General features: G+C 37.1%; 1 protein-coding gene across 1 annotated transcript in view; it reads right to left on the reverse strand.

The window, feature by feature from the left end:
* Positions 1 to 4,766: 4,766 nt before the first annotated feature.
* Positions 4,767 to 13,754, reverse strand: part of gpr83 (G protein-coupled receptor 83) — a 21,326-nt gene continuing 12,338 nt past the window's right edge. Inside the window, exons 3-4 of the mRNA XM_024290382.2 lie at positions 13,054 to 13,187; positions 4,767 to 8,619 (exon numbers count right to left, since the gene is read on the reverse strand). Of these exons, the coding sequence (XP_024146150.1) occupies positions 7,902 to 8,619; positions 13,054 to 13,187 (852 nt within the window). The 3' untranslated portion in view covers positions 4,767 to 7,901. The remainder of the gene's footprint in view (positions 8,620 to 13,053; positions 13,188 to 13,754) is intronic.

Genomic DNA, 13,754 nt, shown 5'->3' on the forward strand with positions numbered 1-13,754 from the left:
AAAAACAGCATCTGGATCCCAACTTGAAGCAGAACTAATACGATGGAATACGGTGGATCTTATTAAAAATGATGCAGCTCTTGTTGTCATTGCAACACATTCTCACCATCGAGTCTCCATATATGGACACATACGTGTTTGGAGAGTTTCTTTGGTGAGAAAAGAGCATTCAACTTCAGAGAAACATAAAGCTGCTGTTTAGACACAATCAAGAGACTTCTGCCGAATATAGATTTATGGAGACAGTTGTTTTCACGTACCAAACCACTCTGCATAATATGCGTAGACAAATTCTCTTCATATAGTCTCACAATGACAAAGTCACAGACACAATAGATTCATGTCTATCATTATACTTGGAAAACACCAGTTTTTAACGGTTGTGCCATTTTGTTTTTGCTTAACTGATTCATTACATCTCAAAAGTTACAAATAAAGACATAAACAAGTCATTCTGGACTGAGGAAACTTGTAGGATTTTTACCTGCAGAAAGGCTGAATTTGTCAGGGATGGTGGTGAAGGACCCAAACGCAGGAGACAAAACTCGTCAGGATTTTGTGCTTGGGTCTTGTCATGTTCTGTTTGTCACCTTGTTCAGGTTAATCCTCCACAGTTGTTTTTATTTATTTAATCAACCTCAGTGGATTTAAGTGTCCGGTTTTCAGTTCATCGCTGTCAGGTCATCAGCTCTGTTTTGGTTTTCCATGGGGTTTTTGACATGTTTCAGTTAATTAAATATTTTAGTTTCTGCCACCAGGCCTGGTCTCCTGCATTTGGATCCTCCATCACCACCACTTCCTGACAGAATGACCTGACCATCTTGGACTCAGCAGGATCATTTTTGCTGCTTTTCCTACAGCCAAATAAAGTCATCAAGCCACATCCACATAATCTGTTCCTGAAGGGGACTGTCGAGGCCATCCTTCCTGTTCCTGTTGAGGGTCACCGGGCCTCCTCCTCTTCACGCCTGTTCCTGGGGAGGTGTTGTTATTCCCCTCACATCCGTCTGGCTGCAGGAACTCTAAATGTTTTCTTGTTTTGTTCTTCCATGACTCTTCTTTCTAGGTTTTGAGGCATCTGGGATCTGCCCCTCTGGGGAGGGGTACTGTAAGGGTTCTGTGACTTTGTTTGGTGTGTGTGTTTTTTTTTTTTTTTTTTTTTGGTCATGTTCTAATTTTCCCTGACAGTTCATGCATTTCCAAGTTAATAATGATTCACAGCTGTTTTCATTTCAGTTAATCGACCTCAGCCAATATAAGTTTCTGGTTTTTAGTTCTTTTAAAGTCATCTGCTCTGTTTTGTTGTGTTTTGCCACCTTTCACTGAATATTTAGACTTTTTTTTCAAGACCCTAACTTTTAGAATTTTTTTCCTAACTGGACCTCTTTAAATTTTAGTTGAAGGCAAACTTGTGCTAAAAAAATAAATGCTACACATTTGTAATAAAATGCATGAGAATTTCCAGTGTCACTGTCTAAAATAATGACAGTGGTTACGCTGTTCCTCTCGTGTTTAGAAGGGTCTCCCTTCTGAACTTTATAATAAACGTGATTCATCTGCTTTTTTCTGCTGACAAAAAATAGATGTGATTCACAAGATAAAAGACTACACAGAAAGAAGCAGAAAATGAAATGGAATTGCATCTCACAGAGGCTAACTCCCACAAATGTCCACGAATTGTCAGACTGTGACAAGACTTGATTGAGTTTGTTTGTCCTCTTTACCCCCAAACAGTGGAATGGAAATAAGCTGTCAAACTTCCGGACCGATTCCTCTGCCATGTACTGTCATTTCTCTTAGATATTAAGCTCCATGACAAATATCAGGCCTGCATTTGCTGTGAAATCAAAATGTGTTTTTTCTGTATGTCAGAAGTCCTTCTTTGGTCTGTCTGAGCCAAACACATTTCTGTGTATCATTTAAGTTCTGAGGAGTGATGAGTGTTTGTTGCAAAGGCGGAGCGTGTAACATCATTTGGTGGACTAGAACAAAATGTCTCTTGATTTTTGGCAGGCCTAACACACCATTTGGTTTTAGTTCTGATTTTCTGTCATTACATTCTTGGAAAATTTTGGGCAGAGCTGTTCTCCAGTTGTGTGTGTGTGGTCCACAAATCAAAGATTCAGCTTTCACAGTGTACCAGACCCAACGTTTTCTTCGCTTATTAGATTTATGCCTGGCACCCAAGCTCTTTTTTATTTAATTAAACATTTGCCTTACATTTTCATTAATTTTCAAAATAAATACAACTAATGTAGCACAAAAGCATCAAATCGATGTGTATTTTTATGTAAAGAGAGCTATTAATATAGTTATCACTAGTAATTTGACTTTAATGACTTAATATAACGCTGACAGAGTTAGTGTGAGAGGCAGAATTAAAGGTCTACTTAGATAAAAATTGTGTTTTTGGTGTATTTAACATGTTCTTGTGGCATTTTTCTCATGATGAAGGACATATATAAGTTCAAAATTACTTTTCTGAGTGTTTCTTTATTCATATTGTTGTGAATCAGGAGCATTTTCAGGAGAAAATGTAGTTTTTAAAAAAAGCTTGCCAAGCTGACATCTGGCTCAAAACTGTACAGCTGGATAGCTCCAATGTTACTCAACATTTTTGTAGCACCAGTAGTGGTAGCTAGGAAGTGTGGGAAGCCGTATTTTATATATTTTTGTAACCTTTTTTTATCCAGGCCAGATCGATAAAAAATATCTTATTATTAGCTGTGGTCTAGTAAAAGGAAAGACCTTTTGGGGGGAAAAGGGAGTTACAGAAGACTAACAGAACAAAAATCAGGATAAAACACCATGAAATAGACAATAAAAAAAATCATTAAAATCCTAAATTTAGGTTACAACAACACTTTTCTTTAAAATTATCAATGAGATTCCTTTAAAAAAACTGTCATTGAAATAAAAGTGTCTATTCTAAGTTTTTCTTTTAGATTATTCTAGTGCTGCAGACTGAAAGGATAAAGAACTCAGTGAGGAGTTTAATTTAGGGACTGAACAGAATCAGGTTTGGAAAGCGAATGTGGTACATAAGTGTGCAAAAGTGTGCAAAAGCTGGCTCAAACAAAGAGGGTAAAGACCAATTGTTTTGTAAATCAACAGCAACCAATGAGTTTTACATCAAGTGAATAAGGGAGTCCAATTCAGTGAAGAGTAGAGGGTACAGTTGTGGGTTTTGAATTTGTTATAAATCGAATGGCAGAATGGAAAAGAGGGTCCAATTTAGTTATTTAGAGTTAGTAAGAGAGAGGAACACATTCTATAAAGAAATGCTCATTTTGACTTAACCTTTCACTGCAAATGGTCAATGTGGACTGAAAAAGATAAAGTATCATCTTGCCAGATACCGAGATATTTATACTGTTTGACCCAATCTAGAGAAGTTCCATCAGGAGTGGAGAGATAAAAGCTGTAAGAGGATGTAAAGTTTAAGCAGAGAGCTCAGTATGGGTGACAGGAAGGGCGGCCGGGGTTGCTTCATGCTTATAGTCCCGCCCACAACTCAGAGGTGAGTTTCTAATGAACTCCTGCAACTCAAACTATGTCACTGAAAACGACAAAGGCGCTTTTAAAATAAAGAGGATCGGATAACTGCTTTTTCCAGTTAAATTAATTGTATTTGTGCATAGCACTTTTTGCCATGAAATCATTACATAAATAAAGATTGATTTGTTCTGCAACCCGGAGCTATGGTTCACTGCCTGTAAATAAATGTAATCATCACGATTAGTCATCATGTTTTCTACTCAGATCTTTTGTCTTGTTGTTTTATTCACCTATCAAGTCCTTGGAATTTACGTAATAGTGCTTAAACTTTCTTAAAATGCTCCAATATTTTATGTTTTTAAACACATTTTGAGTTGGGGCCTTTGTAAATAAACGTTCTGGAATAATTAAGATTTGCAAGAATTGAGGCAAAGTGCTTCACTGAACCGTGTCTGCAGGTTTGCTTTGAGAATCATGAAGGTCAGTGGAATTTTGCTCCCGGAGCCGAACAGTTTTGCTCAGGATTTATTGTTAAAAGCTTTTAGCAGGGTAGAGGGTCAAACTGCTTGTCCTGATTATCAAAGTAAATTCTGAAATAAAAAATACACTTTAGGCTTCATGAAAACATTCTTCATAGGCCTACATTAAGAGCATGAATTTTATGGACCTTCTGCAAATGAATGTGTTTGGAAAACACGTTTTATTTATTTTGGGGATTTATTATGAACAAAAACTCGATTTTCGAAGTGCATCTTATTTCTTTGCAGTGAAGCCTCAATATTAATAAATAAGAAGATAATCAACTTGAAATCTCAATAGAATAATTAAGAGTTTTATCATATTTTTGGCCATGGTGACATTTTATAATTAAATCTCATCTTTAGACTTTAATAAGTTATTAATCTTTGTTTTTAATTTATATTCACAAAAATAAACATAATGATTTAGTTTGAGCAGCAACACATAAAGCTCTGCAGTTTAACAACTAGTCATTTAACAAATAAATAGAAAACAATTGTCCATCCACCCATCTTCTACTGTGTTTTTTGTGGAGGGCTGCAACAAACATTGTTGGACGGTTCCCCACAAGACACATTTTACAGGCCTTTGGTTTGCATTAGAATTCAAAGCTGCTCGTACAAAGTTGTGCAGCATGAAAGAGTTGATTGGGTCACGTACGTTATTTCATTCAACAAAGCTGCAGGTTTTATCATGTAATTCTGTGAATGCTTGATTGCAGGTATACAGTCAGAGAAGAGGTCATTGTCTTTTTTTTTTTTATAGCTCAGTCTTTAATGGATTTGTCTTTGTGTTTTTCAATTGACCTCCCTTCAGTGAACTCTGTCCTACTGTTTTTTGCAGACAGTGAAAGACTTGTGGGGTGCAGGCAATTTACTTTTTCATGCTTAAAAGTAACCTTATGTCTGTATGTCTGTTTAATAAAGTTTCAAACTTTTAAAAAGTACTGAACCTTGCACTTGGTCTGTATGCACACTGCCACCTACCAGATATTTTGGGTTTGAACTAAAATTTGTCAGCAAAATAATGAAATAATTAACCAGGAAGGACGAGGTCAGGGCAAAGCAACAAGAGAAAGAATAATGGAAGTCTGTGTAATCCTTGTTAGGATAGTTTAATCTTTCAAACTTCGTATTTAAACTTTAGTTTGTTGACTTGGAACAGTCAAAAACGTTTTTCACAATTGCATTATCAAAACAAGTTTGAAACAACTGAGTGACACATTAGATGTGAAAACAGGAAGTTTATGAGGCAAAAAAGAGAAAACATCTCCAAAACATCAGCTGCCATAACAGCTTAATGGATGTTATTTCTGGATTGTCAGCAGTTAAACACAGTATTACATTCAGCATCGATGATAACATCTGCACAGAAATAGGCCAGACATTGACTGAGTCAGCAAACATTCAATCAGTCAAACTTCACTTTTGTGGCACTTTTTGACCCTTTAAATTGTGTTTGTTTTTTGCAAAGATTCTTTTTAACCTGCACATGAATACGAAATGGTTAAACTTGCTTCTCAATATAAAAAATATTTAAAATGAATATATTTACATTTTGAGTAAAGAAATTTGAAGATAAAAATAAATATAACAGAGAAACACAATGTTCTCAACACACACTGAGAAGTTCTATTTGAATGCATTGGATGACATTCCAAAAAGCTTATTTATCTTATTACTGCGTTAAATCTTCAAGTTGCTACAACACAGGGATTTGCTTCTGTGAGATACAAAGTCAACAAAATGGAGACTCATCATACGGTTATAGTAAAGCATAATATTGTTTGGAAAAAAACCAACAGCAATTTTACAAAGATATCTAGGAGTGGATAGAAATGTATGAAAAATCTGCACAGGTACCTACAGTTGGAAGAGGTTTGGGGTGAAATGTAGAAGTGGTGCAAATCTCATGAATCTTGCTCCAGGCTTTTTCATTCATAGTTCTGTTCCGATGTGTATAAGACTTGGTGTCATATTTTTTCAATACTTGATATTTAATCAACACATCACTACCAAACTATGGAGAGAAAATAGTTCTATCCGATATGTGTGCGCGTAATTTTTGATTTGTAAGACATACATTTTGTGCATAACTTTAAGTACTTCCACTTGTGTATTCATAAGTACAAAATACAAAAAAATACTGAATGAATGTACACACGCAGATCTTTAAATTCTAACAGCTTAAAACGAACTAAACACACAAATCTTCAAGAGTGTTCTACACCCTGCCCTGCCTCAGTTTTTATGGATGGAGGTGTTACGTCTTGCTGCTCTGCTGATGTGCCTTAATTGGCACCTGCTGGCTATTTAAGTTGGAGGAGGCCACACCCACCCACCCACCCAGGCAGGCAGGGAGCAGAGCAGGAGGAAGCTGGAGTTGAGGGTTAGGTTTTGTTCTTTTCCCCTTTTCTGTCCTCAGCAGTCTTACACTGCTGGGTTTTGTTATTTTAGTTTGGGGTTGGACCTTGGTAGTCTTGATTTGCAGGCTTTGTTTATTTGTTTTCTTTAGGCAGAGTTGTTCAGGCAGCCCTTAACAGGGACTCTGACGGTTGACATGACTCCCTGACTTATTTTATTTTTGGCCCAGGTTCCAATTATCTTTGGTTTGGTTTGTCTTTTTGTTTCAGGACACAGGATTTCATTTATTTTATGAACCGTATTCCTTTTATTCTCATTTTTTTTTTTTTTTATTATTCCCTCTTGTATTTTTTTCCCCCTATACCAGAGCCAGGTTTATCCATGGGTGACAAAGAAGTACAAACAAATCGCCTGATACACACATATAAACAAAAACGCATTTACACACACATCAGATGTGAGACTTTCTCTTGTCTCCAAGATTTGTATGTAAGTGATGCGTTTAAATGCTGCTGGAATGCTGGGTTATCAGTTTTCTCATCAGCCACTTTGAACTTTGTGGATATTATCTGGTGAAAATGTGACATTTTCCCATTTTATTATAGAGATATGCGCTCATGGGTCCATCAGCCCTATGTCCCGCTCCTTGAATGTGGAGAAGGACCTATATAAAATTACACACATAATGTGTTGTGTGAGTTGGAAATTGAGAACTACGCACACACAAATCGGATGAGCCTATTTTCTCTCCATAGAATCCAAGTGACAGTTTAATTGGTTTACCTTTCAGCACATATTTAAAACTTTTTGTAGTGACATGTGAGTCCGAATTTTGATCTTGGAAGCCTAAAACGTGCATTCATACGTGTTTATATAGACTTTTCGCTTTAGAGGTGACTCAAAACACCACAGTGCTTAGAAGGACTCATTGAAGGACTCCTTGAGGATAAGATCAGATTATGGCTTCCAATTATGGATAAAATATGGACCTTCTCTGACTTGTTTCTGACTCGTCTTTAAGCATACTTGAGATTCTCCTTTCATGATCAGATAATGAAAGGCAAGCTCAGCTGAAGCCTGACACAAACATCTGTAAAGGCTGGTGAAAGAGTGATCAAATCATTTTTTCTAATGCAGACAGATTTCTTTTTCATAAACATAAAAGCCAGTTTTCTCCATAGTATCATATAATGAAGATGCTGGGGGGTGGGGGCCCATTTGTGAAAAGGAGATGTAGATACTGACTCAAAGATAATGAGTCAGACTCTGAAAGGCTTTAGATGTAGTATTTGCTCAGCCTAAAATATTTTAAATTAGAAAAATAAAGCACATTTTTTAAAGCAATGTTAAAAAGCTCAGATGTACAATCTTAAAACAGAGAAACATCATAAAATCAGCCAATGGAGTTCGTCCGTCGTCTTGTCTCTGTCGTATTCATGCATAAATTGGACCAGCCAAGCATCTGTGACTCACATTTTATGCTCTTTTTTTTAAAACGACTAACATCCTGCAAGAACGTCTTTATTTTGTGGCCACAATGGGCTCCACCGCCAGAATGTCAGTCCTGCCTGTGAGGGCCTGTCTGGCGGTGAAAAGCACATGTGCGTCTTTCAGGTTGTGGGAGTGTCCGGATGACGCGTGACTTTGCTGGCAGGAGTTCTGGCTCTGGTGGGACAAAGGTTGGCTCGGTCTGGAGGACTCTTGGTTGTCAGGCCAGGCGGCTCTGTGACGGGGAGCGCAGGCGCCCGCCGGGTGACGCTCTGGCACCAAGCCTACCGTCGACCTCCGCCTCCACCTGCAGCGATTGAAAAGGAGCCGCAGCTCCTGGCGGAAGGTGGGATTCAGGCAGCAGTAGATGAAAGGGTTGTAGCAGGTGGAGCTCATGGCCAGCCAGTGAAAGCAGAAATAGAGCGCATTGGAGGACTGGATAGCCTGGCTCGAGAGCAGCACCACATAACAATTGAGAGGGAACCAGCAGATGGCGAACACAACAACAACCAGGAGCAGCATGGCCAGCGTGCGTCGCCGCTTTTTTCTCTGAGTGGCGTGCTGAGCTGTTGTCGTGTCACCGATAATGTTGTGGCGCCACAATCGGCGGGCTACCGTGGTGTAGGAGGCAGTGATGATGAGGAGAGGAAGCATGTAGAGCAGAATGAAGGTGAGGAGATCGATGTACTTCCAGTAGACGTCCGACGGCTCCGGGAAGTCCGGCACACACAAGCTTCGCTCCATTTCCTTACTGGTAGAGAAGCAGAAGAAACATGAAGGTTTAGCATCACTCCATCAGACAAAGATGTGGATGATAAATAAAATAGAAACTGAGGAAGATGCTCAAAGTAGATAATAGAGCTAATATTTATGTTGTAAGATCCATTTCTACCAATGGTCTTTAAATTCAAATTTTTAAGTTATTACCCTATTTTTCAAAGTAAGTTTTTTTGTTTTTTTTTATTACTGCATAACTTGGTTGTGGGTGCAACTTACATGCGATTAAAAAGCAACAACCACTAGAGGGCACTGTAGCCTTATGTATCAGTGTTTGCTACTGACAGCAATGCAGACAGAGGAAGAAGTGCTGCTCGGTTTTATGCTACATATGAATGTTTAGTGTAATACTAGTGCATCACAGTTGGAAGAGGCTTTGTGCAAACCGTTAAATTGGTGCAAATCTTGCTCCTCTTTCACAGCTCTAGTCCGATACATGAAAGACTTAGTGTCATACAATTTTTTATTTCTCCTTCAATCATTTTCAATTGTTGATACATTTGCATTTTGAAAAGGAGTTGTACGTCACTGTCAAATCCAAGTCCCTGATTTATTAAATTTCAACTGGTTTAACTTTCAATATGCATTTACTGGCCAAGCTTATTATGTAAAGCCCCAAAATGGACTAAAATACGTGCATAGAGGCGTGTAAACGTGAGAGTTTTGAACGAAAAATACGCATTTTGGTGCATTTTCATAGACTTTTTTTTTTAGAAATTGTCACTTAATCGTGCGTTTCCGAGCCAGGTGTGAACACAGCATTATGTCAGACTTGGCAGAGTTGTTCCAAAGCTGCACAGAGAAGGAAGGATTCCTCCACAGTGATATAACGTGTTTAGTTGACTTGTTAGCATGTTCTTTGTGCTACGTTTGTCTTAATAACTGTTCATATGGTGTGCTAATATACTAAACACTTCTGTGTTAAAGGATGCTAGACAAACAGTCTATTATTTTTATCTCTATGATTTGTCCTTCAAGAAAAAAAGGCTTTTTTTTAATGAATTTATCCCAAAAGTGCAACATGTATATTTAAGAAAAATATATTTTATGCTTTTTTTGTTTTTGGCTTCTGTGAGTTGCTGTGGTCAGAAAATGAATGGATGATTGTAATATTGTAGCACAAACAGTTTTGATGCAAACCACGTATATAATAAATTAATATGCTCTATACTCCCGCTTCCACATTTCTATGTAATACTGAGATTTTAATAAAGATCCAAACAGACTGTTTTTCCTCTATAAGTGATAACAGAAAAATCTCTCAAGGAATCAGATCTGTAGCCGGTAATTTAACTCGTTTTTTTTTTCTTTTTTTGCCTGGAAATGTCATATGTATTAAATAAATGTAGCATTCTTTAGTGAGTTGTACTTAATTGTGCTTTTTTTAGAAACTCTTCAGGTTAACCTTGAATTGAGTATGTAGAGCGAAACCTAACATTTAAACATAGCTGGAGTCAAAAAGAAAATCCGCCTCTACATGAACATGGTGTCAGTAACCTTTACCTCTCCAAGCTGAATACGCTTGAAAGGGAAGCTTAATAAAGACGTTAGAGGAATCAAAATTAGATCATGCAAGTGAAGAATACATCTGAAAGATGGAATCTTTGCTCAATTTCTGTGATTTTGTTGAGATAAGAATGAAAGGATAAACAAGTTAATTAAGCTTACATCTAATCTGAATTTTTAAATGAATCATGTTATTAAATTAAAAACATGTGCCTGACTAAACTAAAACTCATTTAGATTCAAAGTCTTTACACATCTGTTAGTATTGGCCTTTCTTTTTAGAAAATGCACGTCTAAATCCAAGTAATTGTAAGGAAATGATAAATAAATCATTATGTTTGAGTTTGATGCAGTTGGAGGCAAAATATTTATTAATACATCACAACGCAGGATGCAGAATCAAATACCAAATTAAATGGTGAAAAATATAAAATGTGGAAAAATAGAAAAAAATTTAAAAAAAGGTTGATAATTTTAATGTTTTTACTTTTTTCACACCAAATCAACTAAAATGTTCCATGTAATTTTTTGTGATGACGATTGTTCTGTCGTCTTAAATCACTGCTGACAGACTGTCAGCTGTAATAAAATCTAAAATGCTGCCTGTGTGAACTTGTCCCTCATGCCAACAAAACAGGACTAGTGATGCAACCGAATGCAAAGTCAGACATCAAAAGTTGTGCACCTTAAACCTCTTTTTAAATTAGTTTCAGCACCTCCATACAAATGCATCATGATCCAATTAAAGAAGAATTCCTTCATTTGATCCCGTTTTATATAGAAGAAAAAAACTTTTAAAAGAACACTTTGGATAGGGTTTGGTTTAAAAAGTAAAGGTTTGATTGGCCAGCAGTCCGTAAAATGTTTCCATGGTCATGGCAGTCACATGTCAACACTGCACAAAAACTGTGCACCTTCTTGATTCGAGCGGTTCTGTCATTCTGTGCAGCGTTTTGCAGCTACAAAGGGACAAATCTAAAAATAGGAGGCAATAACGTAGACTGACAGAGCATTTAACAACATATATGCTACTTTTCATTGACAAAAATAACTTAGGTGCACCCTAACATGCTGCATCTTTCTTTTTCTCATTATTTAAAAAATAAAAAAAGTCAAAATCACTTCAGCTCTGTGTTCTGAGGCTGTTTGGAGTATGGAACTCTGCGCCCTAAGTGTTTTTCACTTCACTTCCACACATAAAAAAAAGCTGCTGAGTGCCACATCTATAAGTTGTGTTAATGGATTCGGTCCATTATCATTTACAGACTAAAATATATTTCCTTAAACAACAGCCATGCATCACCATTAGAGAGTCTTTGAGTTTTCTCCTTTTTCATGGAGGATGGAACATTTCGTCCTGCTTCAAAACATTTCTGGAGTACTTGAAGGAAATTTATGAGGTAGACGGGGTAAGATGATTATTAAGTAGTTGGTGTGTCTGTTGCACACATTCTGTCTGAATGTACGGAGCCCTTGAAGAGACATAGAGGTCCAAAATAAAATAATAGAGCTGGTTTCTCGTGCGCACAAGAAAGAAACTCAGTTCATCAAAGACGGTGTATGTCCAGCGCAGAAACAAATCAAACTAACCAGGTGAGTCGGAAGGTGCAGTAAAACTTAATAAGCTCACAAAATGTATTTTTCAGCTGACTGAGCACAAATAAACAATTAGTTTCTTTTGTGCATTTTTTTTTTTTTGTTGCGTACAAATTGTTTCTCTCTCCAGATAGTTTCTTGTGTGTACCAGATAATTTATCATGCACACCAGATACTTTTTCGTGTTTGTTTCACATTTGTTCGCGATATTTTCTTATGTGGTTCTTAAATTTGTTTTTGTTGAGCTCCAGTTTGTCTCTCATGCACACCTGATACTGCGCACCATTTAGTTTCTCAAGTCCACCATATAATCTCTTGTGCAAACTTGTTTGCTTCCTGTGTGCACCATATACTATCTTGTGCACACCAGTTTGTTTCCCATGCGCACCAGTTAGTGTCTCGTGCGTGCAAGTTAATTTCTTATGTGCAACAAATACTTTCTCCTGCACATCAATTTGTTGTTTTTGTTGAGCACCATTTTATTTACCGAGCACTTTAGTTAGTTTCTCATGTGCACTAGATAATTTACTGTGCGCACCAGTTTCCTTCTCTTGCGCCTCAATTACTTTCTTGTGCGCACCACTTGGTTTTTTCTGTGCACCAGATACTTTCTTGTGCACATCAATTTGTTGTTTTTTGTTGCGCACCATTGAGTTTGTCGTGCACATCAGTTAGTTTCTCGTGTGCTATAGATACTTTCACGTGTGCACCCCAGTTTGTTTCTCATGCGCCCCAAATACTTTCTTGTGTGCACGAGATACTCGCTTGTGCGCATTATAAACTAGCACTATTTTTTATTTTACTTTTATGTCCCTTTAGGGGCTCCGTATGAATTTTCCCACACACCATTACTTTATCTTTTTTTTTTTTAAGTTGCTGGAGAAGTAAATTTCTCTTTTTTTTAAATCCTTGGACTGAATCCGTTAGGTTGGGTTTATATCTACAACATAATTACTCTAAAAGTTTTTTGTTTATCAGCACTTATGACAAGAAAAATGTCCTAAATCCAAACATTCCCTAAGAAGTTTCATTAAAAGCTGTCAAATTTCTTGCAAAAAGCTTTTGTAACCGCGCTTTCCACTTGAGACCAACAAAATGCAATGTCACTAATTTAATTGCGTGGGTTGTGAAATTAAAAGTCCTAAATGCTTCTGTGAGGCTTTTAGAATCATTTCTAAACTCTCTATCTGATAAATATTCTCTTGGCAAAACAGTTTGTTACTTTTTCCATCAGTTCACCTGAACTAATATATTCATAACTGTTAGCAGAATCTCACTGACGATTGCATCTCTCTGCAGTGTTTACCTGTATGCGAAAGTGAGAAGTTTTTGGTAGATTGCATGTGGGAGGGAGAAGCATGAGGCCATTATCCAGATAACAGCCACCCAAACGCCGCCTTGAACCAGAGACATGCGGGGTCTCAGAGGATGTAAAATCATCTGTAAAAACAACAACATGTCATTTAAATGCAAATATGACTTCACTGCCAACGAATCTTACATCAGATCATGTCAACAAATAAATAAGAATGTGTGATAATGTGTGTGTGCAACATGCACGTGTGTGTTTTAAAACTGAAAGGAAAGGATTAATGCTTTCAAAAAACTTCCTAGGGACCACCAGGACACAAAAGAGGAAAAAAGAGAAGCCACTATATTCATGTTAATAAAAAAGAATTAATAATAATAAAGCTCAGACTTGCTTTTCTGAATTACAAATTTGTCTCAACTCAAATCCTTGTCATGCGTTTTATATTTCTCCCTCCACCATAAGGATTATGTTCTAAACAAACCCATTCCTCTTGGTTATTTCATGTTTTTTTCATATTCTTTAAAGCACAGGCTGAATAGCTGCAATCGTCCAATCAGATGAAAGCAGGCCCGCAATAATTAGCGGCTCGCATAAGAGCTGGTGGGCACACAGGCTTCATTTGTTGGTAGGTTTTGAACAAAAATGACATTTTAATGTTCAAAACTGGCTTTTGATGTGTAAGATATTACGTTTAT

This window comes from Oryzias melastigma, linkage group LG1 (assembly GCF_002922805.2).
Source record: "Oryzias melastigma strain HK-1 linkage group LG1, ASM292280v2, whole genome shotgun sequence".
NCBI lineage: Eukaryota > Metazoa > Chordata > Actinopteri > Beloniformes > Adrianichthyidae > Oryzias > Oryzias melastigma.